Raw genomic sequence first — 18,348 nt, forward strand, 5'->3', positions numbered from 1 at the left:
TCAACCCATCTTTGAACCTAAAAATGTTATTCAGTTTGAGTTAATTCGTTCGTTTCTTGTCAATTGTTAATTAAAATTTCAAATTTCATCCTCATAACACGCGTCTGAACGCCGTAAGCCACGCGTGACACGCAAGATAAGCGCACGCATGACTCCAGGCGTAACGGAAATAAATTTGAAATTATGTCGACATTGCGCGCGCTTTCAGAGTCGGTATTGGCTTGACAAAAAATTGGTTGCGATTATTTTATATCTTCTGTTTGTTTTGGGTTTGCACACGCAGAAAAATATTTTGTAGATTCATCCTGTACGAGGTTTGATTAAAAAAACATATTTTATAAATGTAATCAACTTTTTTTTTGCATTGAATCAACTCTGAAATTTTGTTGTTTCAAATCGGATTATTTTGCTATGACTTTCAAGTTTTTTATTGAATCTACCCTCATTTAAGTTGGCAGAAAGTGCGTTCAAATCGTTTTTTTGTTGAAACAACGTCGATTTTTTGTTGAAATTAATTAAATTAATTTAACAAAAAATAACCATTTATTGGTGAAGAAAGCTGTTAAGAAGCTGTGTAACGGATCCAGGATTGGTGACAGCAGTAGTGGCTCTGGCTGACCTCCGTTGGTTCTGACCCAAAGGGCAATTCACTTCTGATACTGCACCAATATGAAGCCAATATTGGAGTCGATACGGTATGCAACCTAGGAATACTGCGCGAATATTATGCGCGTATGATATCCACGCTGATATTTGGGTAGATATAACCTCATATGCGACGAATATGGGGTCTATATCGTCAATACGGTATGCAGACAATGAGAATATTATGTGCGTATGATACGCGTATGCAGTATACTCGAAGTGATTAACCCCTAGTTCTGACCTCACTGATGGCTTCTGTGATGCTGTTTTTTCTCATACATCTGCAAAAATAGGAAAGAATTATATTCAATAAGGATAGGTTCGGTAGAATTTTAAGTAAGTAATTTTTTTCGTGACCCATGAAGAGTATCGGGGCCGAGGGGCGTGACAAAGGCCTTAATGTATTAATTTTCGGTATTTAATACATTAAGGAATAAATTCCTCATGTCATTTGACATTTGGCAGCGCCACACCTGCTTTGAAAACTTTGGTTTGCTTCGTGTCTCTTTCGCGCACTCCGCTGTCAAGCTTGTTTTGTTTTGTGTAAAAAAGAATGACGCCGTGAAGCTGAAGAGATTTTGGACCAAGCCGATCCAAACGTGCTATTGACGGAGTTGTGTGTAGGGATACATCAGGGAAAACCACTTCTGGTAGGTCGCATTGAACATGTCCAGCTGTTTGGCGGGAGTGTTGACGGAGAAGCCAGACCAAACCAACTGGACCATTTTTCCAGAAATCTGTGGGAAATGACGTGGGAAGAATTGGAGTCGAGGATCCCTTTCAACAAACGCAGCATCCAGGTGGGTGTCAATGTGCCGCTCGATGGCCTTCTCCAACAAATCTTCCGGCTGGGCCAGCTTTGATATCGTCCAGTACGTCCTGGTTACCGCCCTGGATGCGCGCTGGTACTTTCCTGCTCGACCGCTCTTCGATGACACAAATTTTGCGCCAAACACAACAACAAACACGCGTGGTGTCAAACTGTCAAAAATCAATGTATAGTGTAAGAAGAGGTGGCGTTGTTTTGAACGTAAACAATCGTTAATATATTTAATTCCTACCGTTAATTAATTAAATAATTTAATATCTTACTATTGTCCCGCCCCTCGAATTTACCCATAATTTGAAAAGTTGATATTAACCGTGCACTTTAACTAAAAACCAAAATCCTGGCAACACGGCATCCGCAAATGTCAACCGAACGCGACGAAAGAGAAAACGTCAAACAGAAGCAAAGTCGACACAGTCGACAAAGAAGGGGTTGACGGAAAAGAAGCAACAGCAGCAGCAGAAGAGAGAGAGAGAACGCAGCTGAAAACACTTTGCAGCCGTCGCGAAGTTCTGGAAACCATTTGGAGCGAGTGAGCCTTTTTGTCCCACTTCCGGACGCCCCAACCTGGAGTACATCGTCGGACCAACATTCGTCAGGTAAGTGCGCTGCGGCGGTCACTGGTTTTGGGTGGAAATTCACGCTGAAAAGAGAAGAACAATTCGATGTCGTCGCGGCCTCTTGGGCGGAATCACGGGAACAAAAAAGTTGCTAGCTAATGCCTCGCGAGGAAACAAAACAAGCCCCACTGCTCTTGCTGCGGTGCGCTGGAGTGAGTAGTTTGGCGTAATTGTATTTTTTTTCTAGTGCGACCTCAAGGCCAAATTTGAAATTTGCCTTTAGAAACGCACCTTCGCGTCTCCCTTTTGCCCGTGTTGAAGCCATTGTGCATTATTCGGAACGCAGCAGGCTGTGAGTAATGTGTGTGCGGAGGCCCCCTCCCCCTTTTTTTGTCTATTGATTTTCCATCTTGTTTGACGTTTGTGGAGAGTGTTTCCTTCGGAGCTGCAAGCATGGAGATTGTTGTTTGATTGGAAGAGGCTTGTGGATTTTCTGGTAATTTTTATAAACTTTCATTTGCCTCTTTGATTTTGGGTGCATTAAACCAGTTTGTTTGCGTGTTTGATCATGTTTGCGAAAGGTTTTCAAGTCTTATAGGAATGTAATTTATTCCTATAAGACTCGTATTTCACCGTTTTGCAAACATGATAACTCAGTGTTTCTCAACCGGTGAGGAATTCCCCCCTGGGGGGGAATTTGGCTATTCTAGGGGGGGAATGAGGATTCAAGAGAAATTCAATGTCCTTAAACGTAATTGCAAAAAAAAGAAATAAATAAATAAATCATTATACTATCTATCAGTTTCTTTGATTAGTTAGAACGACATTTGTTTTTTTCCTGAAATTCCATTTTAAAAAGTTTCAACTTCAACTGTGTAGTTTGACATTTATTGGAACAAAACAAAATGATTTTTTCAATATTTCTCAGACATTTGTATTTTTTTTTTGAGACGAGCAATAATTGGACAGTTCTTCAGAAAAAGTTGGGGTTTCAAATATTATTTTAGAGTTTTTATTTTTTTACATTTTTTGAGAATACTATTTATAAAAATTGCTGTGATTTTTTGCAAACTTAAAAAAATGCAATTTTCAAGTAATATCTTTTGTGAGTTTTTGTCTTATTCCAGACACTCCAAGATTTTTATCATTATTTTTGTAATGGGCTATCTACAATCACTTAGCTTAGAACATCTAAGTAAAGTAGTTACTTAGGAAAGTACGCAACTTACGGCCGTCATCCACAATCAACTTAGAAATTTTGCTGGGCTGATATACGTTGCTATGCAGTTGTTTGTTTACCTTTGATATTGAAATGTCAACTTACCGTAGATTTTGAAATTTTTCAAACCATACGTCAGTTTCTAATTTGATTACTTTTCCATTGTAGAAGCTCGGCTTCATTTCCATTGATTCAAATTCCTAAGCTATCCCGCATAAAGTTTTACTATAAACCAACAGTAGATTTTATGGTTATCACACGATAAATTCTATGGTTATTTTTACCATGATTCTACAGTAGCCTTTATGTTTTTTCACCATAGAATATATCTTATTTTGGGAAATTACTATAAAAAAGGGGTATTGTTAGGCACAGTCACCATAAAAATTTCGACTTTTCCCCATACAAAAAAAAACCAAAAACTATATATTCTACCGTATTTTCATTGATGCCTTTTCCGTCCAAAAAATTACCCTGACCATAGAAAACATCATACATTTATAATAAAAACAGTAACCATTACAATGGTTTGCACAGTTAATTCACAGTTCTTCATGGATTTTTCCATACTAAATTGTACGGTTTAAACTATATTCGTACATTGAAATAAATAATAACTACAGTATGATTTATTGTATTTTCATTGTATTTATTTTTTTCTCCCCACTAAATTGTACTGTAAAACATATATTTATACATTGAAATTAATGGTCAATATGGTAAGTTTTATTGTATTTTTATAGTTCTTTTCGTAGATTTTAAAAAAATTAGTACTTTTTTTCCGCGTCGTTTTCTTTTAATATTCTGCTTCAATCCGAACTTTCTGAAGTTGTTCGAAATGTTTGTAGCCGGTGCCGGAACTACTGCGTCGTACTTGGGATGAACTCTCGCGTATTTATGAAGCACAATCCTCAGTGGAATAGGCCCCTGTAAAAGAGAAACACACTAAATTAGACATAGGGAATATTTTCATATGTTTGTTTCGGTACAAATGCTATTAAATAAGCTGTTACAAAAATCCTAAAATTCTAAAATTCTAAAATTCTAGAATTCTAGATTAAATATTCAAAAGGTCCTATCTGCATAGGAAATCCATGAGGGATAGGTTGTTTTGAAAATTTAATCTAAAATTCTAAAATTCTAAAATTCTAAAATTCTAAAATTCTAAAATTCTAAAATTCTAAAATTCTAAAATTCTAAAATTCTAAAATTCTAAAATTCTAAAATTCTAAAATTCTAAAATTCTAAAATTCTAAAATTCTAAATTCTAAAATTCTAAAATTCTAAAATTCTAAAATTCTAAAATTCTAAAATTCTAAAATTCTAAAATTCTAAAATTCTAAAATTCTAAAATTCTAAAATTCTAAAATTCTAAAATTCTAAAATTCTAAAATTCTAAAATTCTAAAATTCTAAAATTCTAAAATTCTAAAATTCTAAAATTCTAAAATTCTAAATTCTTAAATTCTTAAATTCTTAAATTCTAAAATTCTAAAATTCTAAAATTCTAAAATTCTAAAATTCTAAAATTCTAAAATTCTAAAATTCTAAAATTCTAAAATTCTAAAATTCTAAAATTCTAAAATTCTAAAATTCTAAAATTCTAAAATTCTAAAATTCTAAAATTCTAAAATTCTAAAATTCTAAAATTCTAAAATTCTAAAATTCTAAAATTCTAAAATTCTAAAATTCTAAAATTCTAAAATTCTAAAATTCTAAAATTCTAAAATTCTAAAATTATAAAATTCTAAAATTCTAAAATTCTAGAATTCTAAAATTACTAAATTCTTAATAACTAAATTTCCTAATTTCTTTATTTCATAATTTCTTAATAACCTAATTTCCTAATTTTCTAATTTTTTAATTTTCTGATTTTCTAATTTTCTAATTTTCTTATTTTCTTAGTTTCTAATTTTCTAATTTTCTAATCTTCTAATTTTCGAATTTTCTAATTTTCTAATTTTCTAATTTTCTAATTTTCTAATTTTCTAATTTTCCAATTTTCCAATTTTCTAATTTCCTAATTTCCTAATTGCCTGAATTCCTAATTTCCTAACTCCCTAATTTCCTAATTTACTAATTTTCTGATTTCCTGATTTCCTAATTTCCTATTTTCCTAATTTCCTTATTCCCTTATTTTCTAATTTTGTTATTTCTTAACTTCTAAATTTCTAAATTTCTTAATTTCTTAATTTCCGAATTTCCGAATATTCAAATTTCCTAATTTTGTAATTTCTTAATTTTTAAATTTTTTAATTTCTTGATTTCCCAATTTCCTTATTTCCTAATTTCATAATTTCCTAATTTCCTAATTTCCGAATTTCAAAATTTCCAAATTTCCAAATTTCCAAATTTCCTAATTCCCTAATTTTTTAATTCCTTAATTTTCTAATTTCCTATTTTCTAATTTCTTAATTTCCTAATTTCCGAATTTCCGAATTTCCGAATTTCCTATTTTCCGAATTTCCAAATTTCCGAATTTCCATATTTCCGAATTTCCGAATTTCCTAATATCCTAATTTCCTAATTTCCTAATTTCCTTATTTCCTAATTTCCTAATTGCCCAATTTCCTTATTATCTTTTTTCCTAATTTCCTTTTTTCTTTTTTTCCTAATTTCCTTTTTTCCTAATTTCCTTTTTTCCTAATTTCCTTTTTTCCTAATTTCCTTTTTTCCTAATTTCCTAATTGCCCAATTTCCTAATTTCCTAATTTCCTAATCTCCTAATCTCCTAATTTCCTAATTTCCTAATCTCCTAATCTCCTAATTTCCTAATTTCCTAATTTCCTAATTTCCTAATTTCCTAATTGCCTGATTTCCTTATTTCCTAATTTCTTGATTTCCTAATTTCCTAATTTCCTAATTGCCTGATTTCCTAATTTCCTAATTTCCTAATTTCCTAATTTCCTAATTTCCTAATTTCCTAATTTCCTAATTTCCTTATTTCCTAATTTCCTAGTTGCCCAATTTCCTAATTTCCTAATTTCCTGATTTCCTACTTTCCTAATTGCCCAATTTCCTAATTTCCTTATTTCTTAATTTCATAATTTCCTAATTTCATAATTTCATAATTTCCTAATTTCATAATTTCCTAATTTCATAATTTCCTAATCTCCTAATTTCCTTATTTCCTAATTTCCTAATTTCCTAATCTCATAATTTCCTAATTTCCTAATTGCCTAATTGCCTAATTTCTTAATTTCCTAATTTCCTAATTGCCTAATTTCCTAATTTCCTAATTTCCTAATTTCCTAATTTCCTAATTTCCTAATTTCCTAATCTCCTAATTTCCTAATTTCCTGATTTCCTGATTTCCTTATTGCCTAATTTTCTAATTTCCGAATTTCCGAATTTCCTAATTTCTTAATTTCCTAATTTCCTAATTGCCTAATTTCCTAATTTCCTAATTTCCTAATTTCCTAATTTCCTAATTTCCTTATTTCCTAATTTCCTAATTGCCCAATTTCCTAACTTCCTAATTTCCTTATTTCCTACTTTCCTAATTGCCCAATTTCCTAATTTCCTTATTTCTGAATTTCATTATTTCCTTATTTCATAATTTCCTAATCTCCTAATTTCCTAATTTCCTTATTTCCTAATTTCATAATTTCCTAATTTCATAATTTCCTAATCTCCTAATTTCCTAATTTCCTAATCTCCTAATTTCCTAATTTCCTAATCTCCTAATTTCCTAATTTCCTAATCTCATAATTTCCAAATTTCCTAATTGCCTAATTGCCTATTTTCCTAATTTCTTTATTTCCTAATTTCTTAATTTCCTAATTGCCTAATTTCCTAATTTCCTAATTTCCTAATCTCCTAATTTCCTAATTTCCTGATTTCCTAATTTCCTTATTGCCTAATTTCTTAATTTCCGAATTTCCTAATTTCTTAATTTCCTAATTTCCTAATTGCCTAATTTCCTAATTTCCTATTATCCTAATTTCCTAATTTCCTAATTTCCTAATTTCCTAATTTCCTAATTTCATAATTTTCTTATTTCCTAATCTCCTAATTTCCTAATTTCCTAAACTCCTGATTTCCTAATTTCCTAATTTCTTTATTTCCTAATTTCCTAATAGCCTAATTGCCTAATTTCCTAATTTCTTTATTTCCTAATTTCTTAATTTCCTGATTTCCTAATTTCCTAATTGCCTAATTTCCTAATTTCCTAATTTCCTAATTTCCTAATTTCCTAATTTCCTAATTTCCTAATCTCCTAATTTCCTGATTTCCTTATTGCCTAATTTCCTAATTTCCTTATTTCCTTATTTCCTAATTTCCTAATTTCCTTATTGCCCAATTTCCTAATTGCCCAATTTCCTAATTTCCTAATTTCCTAATTTCCTAATTTCCTAATTTCCTAATTTCCTAATTTCCTTATCTCCTAATTTCCTAATTTCCTTATTTCTCAATTTCCTAATTTCCTAACTTCCTAATTTCATATTTAATTTCATAATTTCCTAATTTCCTAATTTCCTAATTTCCTAATCTCCTAATTTCCTAATTTCCTAATTTCCGAATTTCCTAATATCCTAATTGCCTAATTTCCTTCCAAGATTCAGCATTTTGAGATTCGGTCTGATGAGCAGCTTTATATGTTTTCATTAAATACAAAATTATATGAACATTTGTAATAATCAGTGGCATTCAAATTGGCATTCTATTATTCAATTTATTCATCAAAACAAATTTAACTCAGGCACCGTGCCAATAAACGTCAAACGCTACTTTCTGTTATTTTTCAGTTGCGTACCACTCAACAAAATTCTTTTCGTGACCTTTTCCTTGACCGTTGTTTGGACGTTCACCGTTGAGCATCAACACACAACTTACCTAACGATTTTCGCCTCCAGACGAAACGACCATCTTGAACAAATCCGGCCGGAAGTGTCCGCAGCAGGCACCGGGCCTGGTAGAAGAAGTCCCTGTAAAAAAGAGGAACACACACAGTTTGTTAAGATCATTGCTCTCGCAAGCTTGACCTTGACCATTCTCTTTTGAACATAACCAAACTTGTCCGCACCCTCAGCAAACGTCAAATCAAAACAAATTGCTGCCGGATCTTTCTCCGGATCTCTCCCGTAAAAGATCCGGCAACAATTTTGTATGGCTTGAAGTTTGCGGAGGGTACCAAAAAAAGGTAAACAAATTACTTTGTGCATCAGCCAGTAGCTTGGGAAATTTGTATGAAAATGCCTGCTGCTGTTGCGGGTGCGATTCCGCCCTCTCCAAGTTCAACAAAACTCCTTATACTCACCCAAATATGAAAAAGTTACGCCATCCCAGAGCCGTTCCGGTTCGGTCACCCGGCAAATTTGTCCAAGACCGTGTTGGACAAACGCCGGATGTTGCCTTTTTCACGAGCACACGCGATTTCACTAACACTTTTTCGTTTAAACAGCGGCCAAACCTCGGGCCAAACACAATCCACACAAACAGGATCGAACACGCGAAAGATTGAAAGCAAATGACAGCTCGCCATGGTACGTTCGTTGGGGGAGCGTCGCCCAGTTTAGGTGTCATGGTGTGTTCGTTAGGGGAGCGTCACCCAATTTAGGTGTCATGGTGTGCTCGTTTTGTGATCTTTAATATTTTTTGCCGTTTCAATTATTGAATAAAAATGTTTAAATGTTTAAATGTTTAAATGTTTAAATGTTTAAATGTTTAAATGTTTAAATGTTTAAATGTTTAAATGTTTAAATGTTTAAATGTTTAAATGTTTAAATGTTTAAATGTTTAAATGTTTAAATGTTTAAATGTTTAAATGTTTAAATGTTTAAATGTTTAAATGTTTAAATGTTTAAATGTTTAAATGTTTAAATGTTTAAATGTTTAAATGTTTAAATGTTTAAATGTTTAAATGTTTAAATGTTTAAATGTTTAAATGTTTAAATGTTTAAATGTTTAAATGTTTAAATGTTTAAATGTTTAAATGTTTAAATGTTTAAATGTTTAAATGTTTAAATGTTTAAATGTTCCATGAATACAAGTGTCCCAGTTCAATGTTTAAACTGTACTATTTAACCACATTTAACATATCTAATACTCTTTATACCTCTTTAACACTATTTAAATCATTTCACTATTTTCATATTATTACACATTTTCCTCTTTTAATATCTTAAACACATCATTCAACTTTCCACATATCTAATATTTTAACTATCGTTAAATACCCACTTACACCCACTATCACACATATTTACTAATCCATCTTTAACCATCTTAACCATCTTAACCCCTTAATCCATTTATACATCTTATTCCTCAATCCACTTTTACCACCATTTCCTACTATTCCCTCTAATACTCATTTCCACATAGTTCCACATATATCACATATTACTCAAAACCTCTAATATCCAAATCATCTAATTAATACCTTAACCACTTTCCACATATCCCACAATACCTCTTACCATCTTTTCCACTATTCCTCTAATATCCATCAATATCCTCAATATCCGTCATTTCCACATACCTTTTCCACATACCCACAAAACCACAAAACCACAAAACCACAAAACCACAAAACCACAAAACCACAAAACCACAAAACAACATAAACCACAAAACCACAAAACCACAAAACCACAAAACCACAAAACCACAAAACCACAAAACCACAAAACCACAAACCACAAAAACCACAAAACCAAAAAACCACAAAACCACAAAACCACAAAACCACAAAACCACAAAACCACAAAACCACAAACCACAAAACCACAAAACCACAAAACCACAAAACCACAAAACCACAAAACCACAAAACCACAAAACCACAAAACCACAATACCACAAACCACAAAACCACAAAACCACAAAACCACAAAACCACAAAACCACAAAAACCACAAAACCACAAAACCACAAAACCACAAAACCACAAAACCACAAACCCACAAAACCACAAAACCACAAAACCACAAAACCACAAAACCACAAAAACACAAACCACAAAACCACAAAACCACAAAACCACAAAACCACATAACCACAAAACCACAAAACCACAAAACACCACAAAACCACAAAACCACAAAACCACTAACAAACAAAACAGTAAATTAATATTTTAATATTTTGATATTTTAATATTTTAATATTTTTATATTTTCAATACTTTTATTACATGATTCGCATTATTTAAAAAAATCGTTCAAAAAAAGTTCACACTATGCAACTATAACATTACAATGAAACATACTGTAACAAAAAATTGGAAAAAAATGTGTTATGAGATTTCCAATAACAAAACCATAATATTTGCTGTATTCATGAAATGTACAGTAGTTTTATTGTTTCAATTTATAACATTTCCAATAACAAAACCATGAAATTTGCTGTAACCATGAAATCTACGATAACTTTATCGTCATTCCAATGAAGTTAAAAAAAATCAACCATAAACTTACCATAAATATTATAATATCTATTGTAACTTCATGGTTTTGCCAATACAAATCATCATATAATTTTATTCGGGAAGTGAAATTTTCTAAGCTAAGTGATTGTAGATAGGCCATAATGAATCAGAGTATTAGCAGAACACTGAATTACATATTGAATAAGAGTAGTTTAGTGAAAATAAACAGAAACAAATTTAATAAAACAGACATGAGATATTTTTTGTTATATTTTTTTAATTAAATATGAGCAGTTAAAGATAAAATATCAAAAATACAAATTTTTGCGACTTTTAATTCATTCAAATAAATTTAAAAAAAGTACTTATCTTTAGAAATCTTTAGAAGAAATTTGCGTTCTTATAAAAATGGACAGCAAATGTAAATCACAGCGCATATCAAAAATAAAACCTGCGTTGTCTGTTCTTTAGTTTATTTAGTTGTTTACGCATCAATTTGTTATGAAAATTGCAATCATTCTGTAAACATCTAAAATTTGTAATTATATTTGAAACCAATAACTTCAAAATAAAGTGGGGAAGGAGGGGGGGAATGAAGTTCTTGGAAATCAGCCAAGGGGGGAATGGAACACAAAAGGTTGAGAAACGCTATGATAACTGAAGCAACATTTAAAAGGGGCACATTAGATTTTTACAGCTTGAATTTACATTTACAAAGCGATTTCAATTATTGCAATTTATTTCTTAACTCAGGGTGGCCACCTCGGGAAAAAACCGGGAAATCCGGGAAAAAACCGGGATTTTTATCCACCGGGAGAAAACCGGGAAAAACTCGGGAATTCGACTGACAAACCGGGAAAATATTTTATGTTTAGTTAAAATTTGACAAAAGCCTCTTTAAATTATTCAATATGTTCTTATCTCAATTAGAATATTATTCCTGTTATTCCAAATGAAGAATTCGCAAAAACTATGTTTGAATTTGTGTAATAGACTCATGCTTCTTGGTTATGGATGTTTCTTTTTCTGTTTTATCCTATTATATTTTTACATGGCGATTTTTATTTTAATAAAGCAAAATGTTTCCTCTACCAGCGATTCTCAACCTGGGGTACATGTACCCCTGGGGGTACCACGAGCGGTCTCAGGGGGTCCGGAGGACAAACCCCGCAATGGCGGACATTTGTCCCAAACAAAATATTTGAGAGAAAAAAAAACAAATTGCTTTGAAGCAAAAATTAACAACCATGCTTAAGGTGCAATGAATTACGTGCGAATTGTTTTTGACCAATCAGAAAATGTTTAAAAAATATTTGAATGATAAATATATAATTTGCATTCGTTTAGAAATTTTATGAATTTGAAGTAAAGTGCACCGTTTTTTTTTTTGTTTTTTTTTCTACAAATATTTGTTTCAAATTTGTATATTGTGCCAACTACCATTTACTACCATGTTGGTAAAAATAATCTTATGTTTCATGATTTGGATATTTTCAATTCGACCTTTCTTTGCTAAAATATTAGTTTTGCATAAAATAAAAATTAGGATTTTTTGTAAGTGGAAATTATGGATGAAAAATGTTCAAAAAAGAAAGCAGAAAAGAATTTTATAGAATAATTTTTCAATTGAAAATAGCTACAACTTCAAAAAAATACTATTTACAAAATTTAAATTTACATAAAAATAAAATTTAAAAAAATATGGGGGATGTTTGTAGAAATGAAAAAGACAACGAAAATTTAATTTACAAAAGGAATTTCTCCAAATTTAAAGGCATTTTCAGTAGATAGTTTTAAAGAAAAACAGGGTACAACATTTTATTTTGAAGCTTTATTAAGAAAACTGATTTGAAGAAATGTACATGGACGTTGTGTGGCCTATCCAGTACATGTTTTTAAACAACTCTAGAAACAAGATTTACGACATTTTTAATACTTCAAAATTCTTTCTTTCTTCGTGAATTGGAATGTAAAAAAATCTCATGCAAACGAAAAATATCATGTATGAACGCTAGGGGGTACCAGCAGCTTAAGTAACACGAAAAAGGGTACCTAGCCTAGAAAAGGTTGAGAACCGTTGAATTATAATATATTTCAACTTAAAAATAATAATATCATGGAGTTTCTGTTTGTAAATATTATTTTATTTGATAATATTTGAGATTCTCAGCCAGACAAATTATTAAGGACAACTTGCAATGAATTTTTTTTGCAAAGTTTTTTAAAATGTCGTTTGAAATTTATGTCAAATTTTCAGATATTTTAAAAATACAATATATTTAGAATTCTGCTACAAAAAAGTCACTTGAAATACAGGCAATCACTTTTAGGTGGTTACTAAATCAACACAAAAATTGAGATCATGTTGAAAATAAGGCCGATGCTAATATTTTTCAAAGTTTTTGTCCCTCGGCTCTGGCCGGGGTCAAGTGGGGGAACAATCCATAGTCTCAACATTTGAATGCAAAAAGTGTTCAAATACATTTTACACTAGTTTATTTGTTTTGTCTTCAAAAAATGTAAGATTTGACGGTAACAAAAAAAAATAAAGGTGTAAAATTTAAAAAAAATAAAAGATTATTAAATTAACCCAAACATGCTTAAAAATGATTCCAAACGCAAGGGAATGCATTTTATATTGATTTCAGCTGGTTGCACTTAAATTTCAATTGAAATTTTGATGTTTTTTGAAAAATATTTTTTGCCCCCTGATTTTTCGGAAATGTTGATAACAATTTATTTTTGCAATTCTTTTCTTTAAAATTAATAAATTGTAGTAACAATTAATCTCATTCTAAAAAATAAAACGATTTTTTTTTATTTTGAGGTTATACAATCTACATGTATGATGATGAAAAATCCCAATCATTATGGAAATTAGATGTTTGGATTTGAAACAGATAAAAACGGCTTCGTTTACAACTTACTTAATTTTTACTCAAGATTTGAAAGCTTTCTTGAGGAATTCAAACATTGAACCAAATGTATGCGTTCAAAAAGTTTGTTGGTACTAACGTTAGCCTAAAAAAACATGGTAGTTTGGTTTAAAAACATTTCGGAAAATTCCTTCTGGGCTCGGGAGAAAACCGGGAAAAAACCGGGAAATTGAAAATCGAAATCTGGTGGCCACCCTGTCTTAACTTGATTTTAACATGTTAGGGTTAATATTAAAATTCCATAGGTAGGCTAATGATCTATCTTCAATCACTTAGCTTAGAACAATAATTGGAATTATTCCAGATTTTTTTTATTAGGTCTTATAAACAAAGTAAACATTGAGTGTTTTCCGCTTACTCCCATGGGCATTGACATAAGGTGTGAAAGGGATACACTCAATGTTTACATTTCTGGAGTTTTTTTTTTTGAAAAGGTCCAATAAACCAAATTTTCAGTTTTTGCTTTTTGGGTGTTTTTAATACCCCTGACTCAAGGCGGTTTCAAAAAAAACCCAAAAAGCAAAAACTAGAAATTTGGTTTATTAGACCTTTTCAAAAAAAAAAAAAAAAACTTATAGGACCGAATAATAAAAAAGTCTAGAATTAACCCTCTCCCGCCCATGGTTACACCAGAGCACCAAAACTTTGAACTCAAATATCTCGGAACTGACACAACTTTTCATTGTGCTTTAAGTTGCAGGTGTTCATGTAGAATGTATACTAACATCTCCCCAAATCAAATTTGGTCAAGCACAAGCAAAGTTACAGTACGAAATGTAAACAAAAATGGGCAAATTTTAGGGAAATAAATAAGACCTGTTTTCAAAAGCCCGTAAAAATTACCAAACACAAAATTTTATGAAACAAAAATTTTTTTGCTATCATTTGAACCTTGGACAAGAACCCCTGTAAATAACATTGTGAGTTTGGACCAATTTTGAGTGTTTTTCAACCTTTTTCAGGCAGGCATATGAGCAACTAAATATTTAGGAGCACTTTTTTCTAAATTACAGAAAAAGCTTATTTTTACCAAAACAAAAGTTTATAAAAGTTTTGACTATTCATAAACAAGACAAAACATTGTTATTAGAACGATGGTTTTATTATTTTCCTTATTTTTCATGAAAATGGTTGTTTGTGAGTATTGAATGAGCCAATCAAAAAATCTGAAAATGCAGAGATTTTTGAATTTGTAATTCATACTTCAGAAATATGGTCTTACAGCAAAGAATAAGTAGTTTTTAACACATTTCGAAGCATTTTCAAACAACTGAACCAATAGATTTGAAGAAAACGAGATTTTGTGATTTAAAAAAAAGTTGCTCATCTTCCTGATGGTGCTCTGGTGCACCACTTCAAATTCAACTTTTTTGCACCAATTCGATGTTTATGGGTCAAAGTAAAGTATTTCCTGCAATATTGTACCAAAATTTAGCCATTTACTATTTTTACGATAAGCAAACAGCTCTGGGCGTTAGAGGGTTAAGTAAAGTAAAATCCATAAGTTACTTACGAAAGTAAGCAACTTAGAAAACTTGCTGGATTGATTAAAGTTGCTCATCAAATTAGGGATAAACCCCCTGCTCCCTCTGGAAGCAACAGAAACTCGGTAATTAATTACCACACACATGTCGCTCCCCCCACTACAACAACTAGCGGTGTGTGAGTGAGGGATGAACGGGAAGATAGTTGGTCACCACACCACAACACGTGAAAGAAGGAAGAAAGACTCTTTCAACAAGACCCCCAGGAGATCATCATCTACCATCATGACGAAGAACAATAGATCTCGGATCTATAAATAGACGCACAGCTCCGTGATGGCATGTAAAAAAAGATCCCCGCACCACCTATTCATCGATTTCAAAGCCGCGTACGACTCGATCGATCGCAAAGTGCTCTGGAAGATCATGTACGAGAACGGCTTTCCCGGGAAGCTGATCAGAATGGTGAAATCAACGATGGATGGGGCACGGTGAAGATATCGGGTGCGATGTCCGACACGATCAAATCGCGCAAGGAAATGGGACAAGTTGACGGTATATCCTGCCTATTTTTATTATTGGGCTTGAAGGTGTCATTGGACGGGCGGTCTTCAACATGCAGGGCACGATAATCAAGCGATCCAGCCAGTTCATCTGCTCATCGACGACATAGACATTGTCGGCTGAACGTTCGAGGAGGTGGCTAGTAGGTACACCGAATTGAAGCGGGAAGCGGATAAGGTTGTATTGAAGATGAATGTGTCGAAGACGAAGTAACTCAAATAGGACCGAGCGTGGCGATCGACTAATACGAGTTCGAGATTTTGGAAGAGTTGGTGTACGTCGGATCGTATCTCCAATTTTTTTAGACGCATCTTCGCGGAAGTCGTGCAGTCTATAAACTCTACGAAATTTTATTAGTCCGCTTTGTAGCACTTCAAACTTCCCTTGTATAATCTAGATTATTACATTTTCAGATAGGTATATTTAATAGGATCTTTCGCTTGTTATCTTTCAGATTTTCATAACTCGTCTAGAAAGTACAAGCGTCCTGTAAACCGCCATCATGAGCTCCGAGGAAAGCACAGACAAAACTACCGAGCAGACCACGACCGAGCAAACGGAGACCGAGGTTTGTCAGAAGAAATTTGAACTTTCCTTGGTAAAATAACTCTCAAAACTTAAACTTTTCAGGAGCAACAGCAATCGGTCAGCGAGCTCGAGCAGCAGGAGGAGGCCAAAATGAAGGCCAAGTACGGGGGCAACATCGGGCTCGGCGGCGGCCCGCGCGGTCTCGGCGGCCACTCGGCCTTCCTGCAGAAGCGCCTCCAGAAGGGCCAGAAGTACTTCGACTCGGGCGATTACCAGATGGCGAAGCAGAAGGGCGGTGGCGTGAAGCAGGTGTTTGCCAACAAGGTGCCGACCGGAGAGGCCATCCCGACGCCGGAATCCGTGCCAGTGCGGAAAACCTCCATCATCCAGCAGTGCAACAAGTTTCAAAGTTAAGTAAGCTGCAAGCTGAACTTTCTTTCTTTCTTATTCGTTGTTGTGAGATTTGTCGCGCGTAATCACCTTCATCTCCGCGTTTAGTTTTGATCGTCCCCCCCCTCCCCCTTCTCCCATACTGCGTACGATTATGGTTAGTCTCCTCTCTTTATTTGCTGTGTGGGTTTTTGTCGTTAAGTTTCTAGTTGTAAGTGAAAGGTGAGCCCCCTCTCCCCGCTCGCGCCCGTTTTCAGCTTAGCGCGTTGAAAATAAATAGGCGCTACGATTTGGCCATGCAAAACATTCGGTTCGGTCCCAATCGATGCTCGAAGGCAAGCTTAAAAATTAGGTTTAAAGTTTAGTTTTCTCCAATACACTTACTCTAAGTTATAATCCTTGTATCACTTAATCGTATTCGTTCATAAAGCGCAAATTTAAGCCTATTTAGTGCATACCATCTGGAAAAAAATAATACAAAATCATGTGTAGAAATCCTTACTTTTCGGAGAGATTGAGAGAAAAAATCACAAATCTGGAGCAACATTTGAAAAGGGCGCATAAGCATTTTGACAGCTAGAACTATTTTGCAAATTCAGAGCCAATGGGTAACTCTTCAACAAATCCCCCACCGTTAGAAGGTTGCTGGGAAGGCCAGCTATTGTTTAACACATCGAATTTTGTGAAAAAGTTACCTGTTGGCTCGGAATTTGCACAATAGTTCTAGCTGTCAAAATGCTTATCCGCCAATTTCTCGTGTTGCTCCAGAAATCAAAACGGTTTAGGGAAAAACAAAGAATGGTTAGAAAATCTACTAATCTAGAGCAAAGAGAGCGGTGGAAACAAAAACTCACACAAAACACACACACACACACAAAATTTGGCCACGGGAGAGGACACACAGAAACATCGAAACATCCGGTTCCTCCCTTCCCTTTCGGAATGAGGTTACGGCAAAGCGATCTGACCCGAGGAGGAGAAGGAGGTGGGCAGGCAGGCTACCTGCAGAAGAGTGTTTTCAGCCAGGTGTTGTACTGTATATGTGAATAATTATTCATCTGATTTTAAACTGCTAGGGAGACAGTAGTGGTGTTTTCGTTTGTCGAGCAGATATCACAGCCTTGTTATGCCTTGCCATGTGACCTTACGAACATTTTTTTTAAATCAAAATCAGCCTGCTCTGGTGACTCAGACGGTAGGCGCTTGGGCGCTCGCTATCCAATGATCGTCAGTTTGAATCTCGAGGCGTAGAAAGGTTTTTCTAGGTAGCCCAAAGATGGACAAAAATAAGCGCTGTTTATTTGTATTCTGTGCCAATTATCCGTTTAAACATATTTTTTTTAATATTACTTTCCGAAACAAGTACAAAAAAGTTCAACCTTTCAGCATCCATTTAAGTGCTAAAAAATATAATTTTTCAGCATTTATTGATTCTGTTATTTGTGGGACAGACAAGTTGGCGTTTTCGACGTTCAAGAATGAGTAATTTTATGAAATTTTCATGTCAAAGCAAAAGGAAATCTCTAGAGTATTTTTATGGTCCTATACTGCCCCTGATCGCATAAATGTCCCATATGCATTTTCATCGATTTCGAGTTATTGATGCAGTTTGGTTCAAAATTGTGTGCCCTTTCAAAAGAGCCTATAACATCCAGTACTTTGTACTAGAAATCAGGAGGAAATCCAGTTTTTTCGCGAAAACTTAACACGTAGCCTTATGTATGGGACAAACTTCAAATGCGTTTTTCTCAGCTTGCTGTTTTTGCATATGGGACATTTATGTGAACATGGGCAGCAGAGCACCATCAGGAAGATGAGCAAC

General features: G+C 33.4%; 2 protein-coding genes across 4 annotated transcripts; one reads left to right on the forward strand and one right to left on the reverse strand.

Moving 5' to 3' along the window:
• Nucleotides 1-1,916: 1,916 nt before the first annotated feature.
• Nucleotides 1,917-17,607, forward strand: LOC120425797 (alpha-endosulfine). Of its 3 annotated transcripts, none has more exons than XM_039590405.2 (3): nucleotides 1,917-2,073; nucleotides 16,063-16,176; nucleotides 16,239-17,607. In XM_039590405.2, the coding sequence occupies exons 2-3, from the start codon at nucleotides 16,111-16,113 to the stop codon at nucleotides 16,548-16,550; spliced, it is 378 nt and encodes a 125-aa protein (XP_039446339.1). In that variant the 5' UTR covers nucleotides 1,917-2,073; nucleotides 16,063-16,110; the 3' UTR covers nucleotides 16,551-17,607. The 3 variants fall into 3 exon arrangements, with proteins under 3 accessions (XP_039446339.1, XP_039446341.1, XP_039446340.1); XM_039590407.2 differs by lacking the exon at nucleotides 1,917-2,073 and adding an exon at nucleotides 2,363-2,386; XM_039590406.2 differs by lacking the exon at nucleotides 1,917-2,073 and adding an exon at nucleotides 2,393-2,530.
• On the reverse strand, nucleotides 4,010-8,818 carry LOC120425796 (uncharacterized). The gene is made up of 3 exons (XM_039590404.2): nucleotides 8,513-8,818; nucleotides 8,089-8,180; nucleotides 4,010-4,180 (listed from the first exon to the last, which is right to left on the reverse strand). Exons 1-3 carry the CDS (start codon nucleotides 8,776-8,778, stop codon nucleotides 4,149-4,151), a joined length of 390 nt encoding a protein of 129 aa, XP_039446338.1. The 5' UTR covers nucleotides 8,779-8,818; the 3' UTR covers nucleotides 4,010-4,148.
• Nucleotides 17,608-18,348: the final 741 nt, after the last annotated feature.

The sequence above is a fragment of the Culex pipiens genome, chromosome 2 (assembly GCF_016801865.2).
Source record: "Culex pipiens pallens isolate TS chromosome 2, TS_CPP_V2, whole genome shotgun sequence".
Lineage (NCBI taxonomy): Eukaryota > Metazoa > Arthropoda > Insecta > Diptera > Culicidae > Culex > Culex pipiens.